Source organism: Mustela nivalis (genome assembly GCF_964662115.1).
Source record: "Mustela nivalis genome assembly, chromosome: 2".
Lineage (NCBI taxonomy): Eukaryota > Metazoa > Chordata > Mammalia > Carnivora > Mustelidae > Mustela > Mustela nivalis.
In genome coordinates this window covers 52,647,768-52,660,553 of record NC_139021.1, presented here as the reverse complement: position 1 = coordinate 52,660,553, position 12,786 = coordinate 52,647,768, and the positions used below count along the sequence as shown (strand labels likewise).

At 35.9% G+C, this 12,786-nt stretch overlaps 1 protein-coding gene across 2 annotated transcripts in view; it reads left to right on the top strand.

Moving 5' to 3' along the window:
- The window catches only part of ZBTB10 (zinc finger and BTB domain containing 10), a 36,890-nt gene that overhangs the window by 6,260 nt on the left and 17,844 nt on the right, over positions 1-12,786 (top strand). For both annotated transcript variants that reach the window (XM_082719436.1, XM_082719435.1), the window contains one exon: positions 5,621-6,506. In XM_082719436.1, the coding sequence (XP_082575562.1) occupies positions 5,621-6,506 (886 nt within the window). The remainder of the gene's footprint in view (positions 1-5,620; positions 6,507-12,786) is intronic.

Here is a 12,786-nt window from a genome sequence, read left to right as displayed (position 1 = left end):
GAAAAGTTGGGAGAAGCTTGTATAATTGGCTCTTGAACTTCATTGTGTTAAATGAATAGGTGTTGAACAGGGAGGGGTGAGCATTCCAAGCACTGTGATTGGAAGCGGGATTAACAAAATAAAATTGAGAAGTGGATAATTGGTTACTGAGCAGGATGAAAAATCAAGTTTGAATAGGTAATAGACTATGGAGGGTCTTTTGTCATGCTAAAATGTTTGTATTTCATTCTGTTAACAAATGGGCAAATTGTTTAGCAGTGGTAAGTGGGAGGATCATGAAGAAATATGTTGCTGTCATAGACACTTGCTTAGTGTGTGTGTGTTTTGAGAAGAGTGCTGGAAATAAAGCATATCTTTGGTATCTAAGATTGGCTGAAGGTTAAAATTACCTGAAGATTTCCATTCCACCACTGATGTATAGAATTAGAATTTCCATTTTCTTCAAAAATTTGGATTCAGAAGTGGAATGATTTTATTCTTTAAATAAAGTGTTCCAGTGGGCAGCTGCAACAAAAGTAGTAAAGATTTCTTTTTTAAGATTGTATTTTTTTATTTGAGAAGAGAGATAGCACAAGTGGGGAGGAGAGGGAGAATAGGGAACCCAGTGCCAGGGTCTGTCCATGACCCCAGGACCATGACCTGAGCCAAAAGCCAATGCTTAACTGATTGAACCACCAGGTGCCCCAAGATTTTTGTTTCTAATGCTTTCAGTTTACACTTCCATGTTTCATATTGGAAATGCCTTTTTATCCATTTATTGAAAGGATTATAATTTTGAGTAGATAAAGTAAATAGTAGTTGTTGATTTTTTTAGCTAAATAGTATTTTCTTAACCTTTTTGGATTGACTACACATGAACTCACTGTTAGCAACTGAAATTCTCTCTCCAACTCTCCTTTCATAAGGGTGGGGGAGATTAGGTGATGGTCTTGGGTTCTCTGCTGTTTGGGGCATTATCTAGCTGCCCAAGCTAGAGTGCTGAAGACTGACCCTACAATACCCCCACAGTATCTAGTATGTTCTATTGATTTTTATCTTCCAGATATTTTTCCAGACTCTGACCCATTACCCCTCCCTCCATTAACATTTTGCGTCTTAAGTTAGTTAAGGTCCTGGTTTCTTGCAAGTATGTAGCACTATTAACAGTACCTTCACCTGGGTCACAGTATCTCTAGTTTTAGTTCTGTGATACTAGTTCCCTACTTAGCTGTCAAAACCATCTCTTATATTTTATAATCCAATCAGATGTAAGGCACCTGTCACAGTCATTTTTAATCTGGGGGGGAATATGATTCCCTTGATAACGGATGGAAGCTATAGCCTCCAAAAATATTCATAAGAGCATTAATTGCATTTCTTGGGCTTTGTGGTGGGTCACCTTGAAGTTCTTTCATAAATCTGGAACTGTGAGGGTGCTGTAAGACCATCTTGTTACTTTTTAATGCTGTTACATTTGCTTGGAATGCTCATCCTCCCATCCCATTTTTTTATCTTCTAAGACTCTGCCCAGGTACATCTTCAAACCTCCCCACCGCGCCCACCACCACCACCACAAATAACTGGGCTAGGTAGACTTTCTCTCTGCTCTCTTAACGCCTTTGACACTCTTGAGTACCTTGAGTCTTGCACTCTAGTGGTCTGAACTCATTTTGGGTCTACAGTTGTAGAACTTGCCTAAAGTAGGCATCCACTTTATGCTTATTAAATAATTGAGTCAAGTCATGATTTTTCAAGCTTTTCAGCAACATTTTCCTCTGTAAGTAAAATATTTACTATTATTATTATTATTATTTTAGTTTTTCTGGAAGTAAGTTTAAAGATGCATATTACGTATATATTTTCTTTTTTATATTAATTTTAGAAGAGTTGATTCTAAGGTCTCTTCCAGATCTGAAATCATAATTTTACTTATGGGTATCTTTACAAATAAAAAAACTTGAAGACTTTTCAGATTTATAGAATCTTTGATGTAACAGTTTGTCTCATTTCTGAAGTCTGACTATCCTTTTTTTTTTTTTTTTAAAGATTTTACTTGTCAGAGAGAGCTTGCATGTGCACATACAAGCAGGGGGAGAAGCAGGCTCCCAACTGAACAGGGAGCCCAGTGCAGGACCCAATTCCAGGATCATGACCTGGGATCATGAGCCGAGCCTAAGGCAGATGATTAACCCATGGAACCACTGAGGCGTCGCTCAATGTCCATTTTCTTAAAATCTTGTTTAGCCAGTTTAGATGAATGTCTGGGCTATGTTGTATTTTCCATTTTGGGAAAAGGAACAGAAAAGTTTCCCAGCATCTGAAAAGACCAGTTCTAGAAATACTTAAAGCTTTTCATCAGTGTATTTTTTATATCTCCGTGAATTCATCAGTATACTCAGTGGGCATTTAGAATGTTAAAGAAGGAACCAGAGGCAGAGATGGCGTGAGTTCCTTTGAAAACTGCTTTAAGATTTTTAGTTTATTACTAAGATTTTCTCAATATGTTTAGTTCAGCAAATAATGCCAGCTGTTTGTTTTAATGTTATGTCCTTATTTAAGCTCTAATTTACCCAAGTGCCCAAATAATACTCCGTTTTGAGAGTACACATACTCTTGATTTGAGAGTACACATACTCTTGACTTGGAAAGCCTTCATTTTAAAGAACATATTTAATAGGTGTTACAGAAACGAGGCACAGTCCTCTAATCAGTAGCGAAAAATAAATTGGTGGTGGTGCTTATAAAAGCAAGGAACATTATTATTCTTTTAAAACATTAACAAGAAATAGTGGTTGAATAGTTGTGGTTGATTTGTATATTTTGTGTTAAAATAGAATGGGCAAATATTTTGGTGGATAGGCTGTTGTCTGAGTTATTTTTAAAAATTAGGACATTTGGTCTGATAATGGCTGAGAACTTCAGACTGGCCCCAAAAATGCAGAACACAGTGACCATCGCCTAAAATGACTGTATAGTTAAGACACAGCCGCCTCCTCAAAGATTTGAACTGCCAGATTTATAAACTTTAGGTGGCTTCTTGATTTGCAAATGCTAATTCACTGCTGTCACAAATACTTCATTATGTGCTGCCAAATTTTGATCAGTGTTTAAAATTTTGCTTCTTCCAAGTGTATATACTGTTATTGCAACATCAGAACTTTGAACCAAATGAGCTTTGCTGGACATGTATGGCATGCATATAGCAATGCTTAGTTTCAGGCCTGCATTAACTCAAGGTTCTTCAACTTTGGATGTTTCTTCATTGAGTGGAAAGCATAAGCAAATTAGTAAAAAGTCTTATTCAAAGGGACATCAAGTAAATAGTACTCTTTTACAGAAATTGATACTGTAGCATTAATTGTAGTTTTTAGTATTGATTTAGATCTTTATATATTCACACATTTTCATTCCCTTTTGGTAAATAGTTTAAAATTTCACATTTGAAACATACTGGTTTATGTACAAGCTCCAAGGTTAAAACAATGTCTTTTTTAATCTCACTTCCTTCACTTCACACCTTCAAAAGCAAAAATTTGGGACTAGTGAATTAATTTGTTTTGCTTATTTCCTTTCAACCTGCCAGTTGTTCATGAAGATTGGGTGTTTGGTAGGAGGTAAGAAGGCTAATTTAGACCTTGAGACTTGATAGATAAGCATGGGGGGAGTAGGATATTACAGTACTCTAGGGCATTATGTCTGCGAGGCACTGAGAACTAGTAGACTGCCAAGGGTCTTTTGGAAATGAAAAGGAAAATTTCTACCTCCCATGCATCATTCTATAGTGGTCATATACCCCAGACTTCCAGCGTTATCTGTACTATTCCATTACCCCTGTGGGAATACTGAAGTGGCCTGGAATTCTAATATTTGGTTTTTCAGTTGACTTCTCATACTTGAAAGCAACACAAAAATTCTTAAATGGATCACTGACCTGGTTTAGTTTCAAGGAAATTGATCTTTATGTATGGCCTCTTGTGTTCAGTACTTTGACTTAACCTACTGTTTTTGTAATTTAGCCATACCTGTGTGGGATTAAATGGAGTTGTGGGATTGTTTGGGAATCTCACCACCAATTAAATTATCCACATGAAAATTCTTTTGCAGTCTTAACTGTGTTACCAACACCTTTCAGTTTTTTTCTTAAATTCTTCCTCTCTCCTCTTCTCCAAGCCTGTCTGTTTTCTCAGCATGTTTTACAGTCTAGTATGTACCTTCTCATGTTTTTTTCCCAGAGTCATGGATGTTTGTCATTTACAGAAATGGCCTGTATTTAAATTATTATTTTATGCAAAGAAAATACGAATTTTTAATACTTCAGGGCCAGGAGTTTCAACCATCTTTTCTACCAGAAATATCTAAGAACATTTTTGACTGAAAAAAATGATTACTTGATTTCTCTAACAGCCATTATTGTTTGTTTGCTTGTTTTTTAAGATTTTATTTATTTATTTGACACAGAGAGAGAGAGACTGTGAGAGAGGGAACACAAGCACGGGTGGGTGGGAGAGGGAGAAGTAGGCTTCCTGCCAAGCAGGGAACCTGATGAGGGAGGTTCTTGATCCCAGGACTCTGGGATCATGACCTGAGCAGAAGGCAGATGCCTAACAGCTGAGCCACCCAGGTGCCCCTCTAACAACCATTATTAAAGTGTGCTGTTGTTCTATGGGAATTACCATAACTTAAGAGATGCTTAACAGAACTATAGTGAATACTTTTCAGATTGATAAGAAAATTTACAAACTTTAAAGACTTTTTAGTTCCAAGGTGCCTAGCTGGCTCACATGGTAGAGCATGTGGCTATTCATCTGGGACTTGTAAATTCAAGCCCCACATTGGGTATAGCGATACTTAAAAAAAAAAAAATCTTTAAAAAAAAACAATACACAAGAGAATTTTGAGTTCAGGAATTTTACTTTACATTTAGTATTTATGCCCCTAAAAAGACAATAAGACATTTTGAAAGTTAATTGGGAAATTATATGGCTGGGTATTCCTATAGTTGAAACACATTTTCTTACCTGGGTCTTAACTATTTTTAGATTTAATTTCATTGACCTATTTGATTGGATGTTTGCCAAGACTAAAAATTTACCTTTCTAGTACTGTTAAATAGAATGAAGTACCCAATATTATAACTTAAATATTTTATAATTCAGTGAGGGACTGTTGCATTCTTATTAGTTAGAGATAAGGCAAACTAATTTGATTCCTATAGATGAAAGTTTGTTTTCATAGGAAAGTAATTGCTATTTTAATTTTAAATAATTCTGGATCCATGTCCTTAGCTTATACACGATACATGCTATTTTTTTTTTAAGATTTATTTATTTGTTTGTTTATTTATTGAGAGAGAGAGAGAATCAAAGAGCATGAGGGGAGAGGTCAGAGGGAGAAGCAGATTCCCACCAAGCAGGGAGCCCAATATGGGACTCAATTCCAGGACTCCCAGGATTATGACCTGAGATAAAGGCACTAAGCTTTTTGCACTTTTCTCCTCTCAGTATTTGGAATTGTGAACACTACAGTGTCAATCATGATTGCTAACAAAGTACTGCATTTGCTTAAATTGATATTTTCCTTCATTTGGGGATTTGTAAAAAGTAAATAAAATTTAATACTAATGTTTTCCATCCAATTACAGGAGACAGAAATACCATCAGAGGAGGGGTACTGTGACTTTAATAGTAGGCCAAATGAGAACTCTTATTGCTATCAACTTCTTCGACAACTAAATGAACAAAGAAAGAAAGGTATTCTTTGCGATGTCAGCATTGTGGTGAGCGGAAAAATCTTTAAAGCTCATAAGAACATCCTGGTTGCAGGCAGCCGTTTCTTTAAGACTTTATATTGCTTTTCAAACAAAGAAAGCCCTAACCAAAACAATACTACCCATTTAGATATTGCTGCAGTTCAAGGTTTTTCAGTCATCTTGGACTTCTTGTATTCTGGTAACCTGGTGCTCACAAGCCAAAATGCCATTGAAGTGATGACAGTGGCCAGCTATCTTCAGATGAGTGAAGTTGTTCAAACTTGCCGAAATTTCATTAAAGATGCCTTAAATATAAGCATTAAATCAGAAGCTCCAGAGTCTGTAGTTGTGGACTATAATAATAGAAAACCTGTTAATAGAGATGGTCTGTCTTCATCACGGGATCAAAAAATTGCCAGTTTTTGGGCAACTCGGAATCTTACCAATTTGGCAAGTAATGTAAAAATTGAAAATGATGGTTGTAACGTCGACGAGGGCCAAATAGAAAACTACCAAATGAATGACAGTAGTTGGGTCCAGGATGGTTCACCTGAATTGGCTGAAAATGAATCTCAAGGTCAAACAAAAGTGTTTATTTGGAATAATATGGGCTCCCAGGGAATTCAAGAGACTGGCAAAACAAGGAGGAAAAACCAAACTACAAAGAGATTTATTTATAATATACCACCTAATGAAACAAATTTAGAAGATTGCTCAGTGATGCAGCCACCTGTTGCCTATCCAGAAGAAGATTTATCCTTCATCAAGGAAGAACCAGGTAAATATTTTATATACAAAGGTATCTCACTTTTCATGCTAATTAACTATTATTAATTGGATATAATTGGTTGGATATATTCGAGGTATATTTGTAAAGTATTTCTTAAACTACAGAAGTAATACACAGATACTAAATTTGAGTGTTTATATTGAGACAATAACTCAATAATGTAATTTTGGTATGTTTTTTCTTTCTACATGTGTATGTCAGTTTTTCAAAGTTGGTGCTAATAATCAGGTATTTGCTTTTAATTTATGGCGTGTGGACTCGTCTTCATTTATAGTTCTTTGACTTCTCTGATCTTTGGTCTCTGTAATCACTTTTTTTGTACCCCAGTACTGCAAAAGATATAATGTAATCTTAGTTAAAATCTTAGTTGTAATATATAATCAGTTTGTCATTTCAGAATATTTTTAAGACCTAATGAACATTTTGTATCCCCAGTTTGGGGTGGGTTTTTGGGGTAATTAAACATTAAAGCGTTTTTTAGAATTTTGCAAATGACAGTGGGATTATTCCAATTTGTTTATTAGACCTACTGTTCTTACCATAAATCTTACAGAAGCTGAAATGTTTTAAATTTGTCCCACTGTCGCCTCATTTTCATTCTCATTAATGAAGACAGAACTCTGGGACATTTTTCCTCACTATGTAACTAAAAGAATATATACAAAATCTGCATGTCACAATTGTACTGTGGACTTTTTTTTAATGGGTTTTAATGGGGTGGGAGACCATTGTTACAGTGTATAAATAGAAACATTTGAAACTTAATTGCCTTTGCTTAACTTAATTGTACTTGAAGAGTATTTCAAGTACTTGATTTGAGGTTTTCCTGTGCAGACCCCAGACTTAAGGTATATGTCTACCACTGTCACATATGAATCAATGTGTGTTTGGCTGCCTCAAAGCTCTGTAACTATTCAGTGTCTGATTTACATCATGGTGATGATCTAGGGATGGAATACTTTGTTAAAAAGAATCGCTGTTTCTAGTTCTACAGGACAGAATGCCATAGTAATCCTATGAAATGGTTTCTCTGGCCTCTTAGGTGTGGATTTAGTTTCCATTGGTTTTTGGATTTACTTAGGTGAAAATAAGCATACTTGCATAATGATTATGATTTAGTGATCTTTTCCCTCATACTTGCTGACTGTTAAATAATTAAATCCTCAGAGGCAGTTTCTTTCAAGTATTAAGGGTAGATTTTCATAGCGTCGCTTTATTTTGGCTTAATTTTTAATATAGAAGACCTTGAAATTCTCAAAGATGAGCTACATTGTTTTTCTGCTGCAGAGATTAATCACTTTATAGTATGGTGGGAACCTTGTGTTTTTTTAAAATACACACATGCACGGGGGCACACAGATAATTTAAGGGCTAAGCATGTTTTGGGGTTAGTATTGGCAAAATCTATCAGAGCTAACCCTTTCTTAATGCCACATACAATTGGAATAATTCAAAGGAAAGCACTACTATTGAGCCACAGTGCATAATTTACAAACTGCCTTTTTTTTTTTTTTTTTTTTTTTTTTTTTTTTTTTAATTAAAGCACAAGCGGGCAGAGCGAGAAGGAGAAGTGGGCTCCCCGCTGAACAGGGAGCCCGACATGGGGCTTGATACCAGGACCCTACTGAGCCACCCAGCTGCCCCTACAATGCATACTTTTAAAAAACAGCATTACTAGCTATTGTTTCGGCAAGCACCCCCTCAGCTGAGTTTATTGATTGAATAGATGTATCATAAATTTCTGGCAGTACAATATGCTTTCAACTTTACCTATTATATTTTACAACTTAGAAAAATTCTGTCATGTTAGGGGTATCACTTTGGTGTCTGAATCTTGCCTAACTGACTTTTTATCAGTGATAACGCTATATTGCAGCTGTTAAACTTATTGCAACTTCTCAGTGCCTCTAAATCCAATGTCATTGAGTGCCAGGAAATAGGGTGTCTTACAAGGATATTATGATTAGGACATAATATGATACAGAGCAGGGTTTGGCAGATATTTCTGGTTTTGCTAGTCATAAAGTTACTTAACTCTACCACTGCAGCCCGAAAAGTGGTCACAGACATTAAGTATACACAGAAGATCATGAATATGCTTCAGTAAACCTTTATTGCCAACCCTTGGTATAGGGCAGTGGGTCTTTATCTTTCTTGACTGCATATTGACATTACTTGGGAACTTTGAAGACCATGATGCTTGGGTCTTTGCAGTAGAGATTGAGTTAACTGGTTCTGGGATGTTGCCTGGTTGTTGGAATATTTATAAGCTCTGTAGGTGGTTACACTGTGAATGAAGTTTGAGATCCACTGACAAAGAGGAAAGAGCCAAAACTGAGTCATGATTTGAAGGATGAGCTCTGTACTTAACTGTGTGACTGTGACCAAATTAACTTAACTCCAGTATTCAGTTTCCTCATCTTTAAAGTGTGGTACTTATTTTAAGGAATTAATTAAGAAAATGAAATGACAAAAGCACAACTGTCAAGGTCATTATAGATCCCCCTTAAAATGGAAGATTTGAGATTATTTAAAATGAGTTTTCCAGTGAAGTATGCTTTCTACTAGATTCTAGAAGTTATTTTATTTTGAGCCAAAATTCGTTCTTTTAAACTTAATGATTCTGCCATTTTGAGTAGTATAATCTGAGCCTAACCTATTGACCTGATAACCAACCCTTCAGATATTATAGATAATTTATTAAACTAAGTGAATTCCTTATGCATTCAAGCCCCTTTACCATCCTCTGACAATCCACCTGTTTTTTGTTTTTGTTTTTTTTTTTACGCCAGAAATTTTGGTGTACAAAATTAACTACAACTCTGGAGGCAAATTCTAACCAATATAGAACACAGTGGGTCTGTGTTGATCAAGATTAAGGCCTGTCTCAAGGTCATTCAGCTAGTAAAAATAGAGGCAGGTTTCATGTTTAAGACTGGCTTACATTAAAACCTTGCAATTAATGAACTGGTAGACTCAGTCTTTTAAAAAAAAAAAAATTGGTCCCTTAAAACCACAGACATTTTTATGAACTGCACCATCATTGGTTATACTTTGATTTCCACTTACTGAGAAATTACTGATAATGTTCAGTGATATAAATGCTTTTTAAATAAATGTAAAGTTCTGTAGGCAAATATCTGAAAAGACATACTATGAGCAATGCTTGGCATATTTGGACTTGTGGATCCCCTTAAGAATTATGACTTCCCCCAGACTCTTAAGCCTAGAGTCTGGGGTGCCTGGGTGGCTCAGTTGGTTAAGTGACTGCCTGCCTTCGGCTCAGGTCATGATCCTGGAGTCCCTGGATGAGTCCTGCATTGGGCTACCTACAACGCGGGGAGACTGCTTCTCCCTCTCACCCTCCCCCTTCTCATGCTCTCTCTCTCTCTCAAATAAATAAAATCTTAAAAAAAAAAAAAAAAAGTTTAGAGTCTGTAAACCACAGCTCTAAATAATATCTTCTTGCCACATACTACTGAAGCTCATTTTTGGATGCCTCATAGAGAAGTGTTTTAAGATACCAAGATAAGATGGTATACCCAGAAATATCAGGGATTTTATTTAGATTTTTTTTTAATATATATTTTAAACTAGTATATTCATTCTTTGACTCACTACTGCAGTTTGCTTCAAATCATTTTTTATATATGAGGGTATTTGAAAGTACAGCTTAGGAAAGGTTAGAAACTTCTGTCCTTTTTACTGTTCTGTTGGAGTTTATGGGAAAATTAAAACTGTCAGGAAAAAAATAAATTCTAGGTAATAAAATAGGAAAAGAGGTGTTATTAATGGGTTCTCTGGTAGTATAAAAATTTCAAATCTTTGTTTTACTGATACACAACCAGAAAACAAATGTCTGCCAAATAAAGTATTTAAAAATACGAGATTAGGAATTAAATTATAGGAGTAAACATAATACCTAAGTTGTTTTACTGTTCACACATGCTGTTGCTTTTAATCAGAGCAAGTCACGTGTTAATCTTACTGTTGATCTTCTAATGCTCTCGGATTATTTTCTGAATCTAGATTTTTCAGTTATGTCAGCCACACAAGTTGTACCCATTGTAAGTAACTGTTCTGCATGTGTACACATACATTTAATTTTTGCGTGCATACATAATTCATTTTGAACAGACATTTTTTAAATGACAAGAAACATCAGGAAAACAAAATACAGCAATAAGGAAGTTAAGTGTGCTAGTAGAGAGTGTTATTATAGTTGTCCTAATTAAGCTTTTAATTGGCTCTAAGATGCTAAGCAGCCTCTCAAAGGAGGAAACATGCCAGTTTTGGAAGATGACAAACTTCTCTGGTACTGAATTTGGGGTTTTTATACAGTTGATACCATGTAGCATAATAAACAATATCCTCAAAAACATTTTAAGTAAACGAAGCAGTCGATTATATATTTGATTTTTTTTATCTTTAATACAAACTGATAAAATTCCTATATAGATGATTTTTTTCTTCCTGTCATCCAATATTCAGTTGCAAGGTGATTTTACTTGAGCAAAGAATTTAGAGTTCTTTTATTATTTTTTTTTTAAATAGACTTTTTTTTTTTTTTTTAAAGATTCTATTTATTTGACAGAGAGAGAGATCACAAGTTGACAGAGAGGCAGGCAGAGAGAGGGGGGAAGCAGGCTCCCCACTGAGCAGAGAGCCCAATGCGGGGCTCGATCCCAGGACCCTGGGACCATGACCTGAGCCAAAGGCAGCGGCTTAACCCACTGAGCCACCCAGGCGCCCCCTTAAATAGACTTTTTTAAAGATTTTATTTATTTGACAGAGATCACAAGTAGGCAGGGAAGCAGGCTCCCTGCTGAGCAGAGAGCCTGATGCGATGTGGGGCTCTGTCCCAGGACCCTGAGATCATGACCTGAGCTGAAGGCAGAGGCTTAACCCACTGAGCCACCCAGGCGCCCGCTAGAGTTCTAAATCTAAAAGTTCCTTTTTTTTTTTTTATTTTATTTATTTGACAGAGATTACAGGCAGGCGGAGGTGGGGAAGCAGGCTCCCTGCTGAGCAGAGAGCCTGACATGGGGCTTGATTCCAGATGCAGAGATCATGACCTGAGCCAAAGGCAGAGGCTTTAACCCACTGAGCCACCCAGACGCCCCTAAAAGTTCCTTGCTTTCATCTGTACTTCTGGGGAAAACAGTGTTAAAACATTTACAAATTGTTATTAATCCTTACAAGTAGAGTTGAAATCGGGTTTCAGTTTACAGTTTCAATTTGTATATTTGCCTTTTGGTTAAAAAGCACATAATTTGAATATTTGGAAGACAACCTTGAACAGAAAGCCCGAGATAAGTATCTTTAAGATATTCTAATGAGTCATATTTGAAGCAATGAATTATTCTATTTATAGTCAACTCTTTAGAGTTCTATTCAGCCCTTTGGCTCTTCTATGTTTTGGATGATAATTGATACTTGACATTACTTTCAGATGTTGCAGAATCCTAAAATGCTTTCTAAATGATTAAATTTTTATAATTTTGAAAACTGGCCATCACATTTGAGACTAATATTTTGACCATGTCCTATAAATTTACTGTATAAACTATTTAAAAAATGTTTAAAAACCATGGAACTTAGCTTTGTTTAAGGAGATGTGGGCTTTCAACTCAGTTTTACTTGACTGTAACTAGCCTTGAGTGTATCCCACATTATGACACTAATGGGCAGAAAGAAAAATTTCATAATTCTGGCATCTTGAGTAAAAACTATCCAGAGCTTTTTCTTAATCATTTTGGCAACAAAACCCAATCCTCAGCAGCAAAACCAGCTATTTATATCTTTTACTCATTTCTTTAAATGTGAATATTCATGTTTTGTGCAGAAATACTGTTCTGATTATAGGATGCTACCCTAAACCCCACTGGGAGTATTGTAGTTACTATTTTCCTAAAATCTGAAAATTACTGCATCCTATACATCTTACTCTAAGCATTTCAGATAAATTTATGGATCTGGATTAGTTTTTCTTTGTTCTTTTATCTTAGGGGGTTCCAGATGTTCTCCTCTACCTTCCAGGCATCCTTTTGGTTGGATGTTATGAAGGATGCGCTACAAATGACAATGTTAAATCACTTTCCTTCAGAAACTGTTAAAATTGGGTATTAAATGGTAGTTTGAAAGCCTATTTGATAGAGATCACAAGTAGATAGAGAGGCAGTTAGAGAGAGAGAGAAGCAGGCTCCCTGCTGAGCAGAGAGCCTGATGCAGGGCTCAATCCCAGGACCCTGAGATCATGACCTGACCT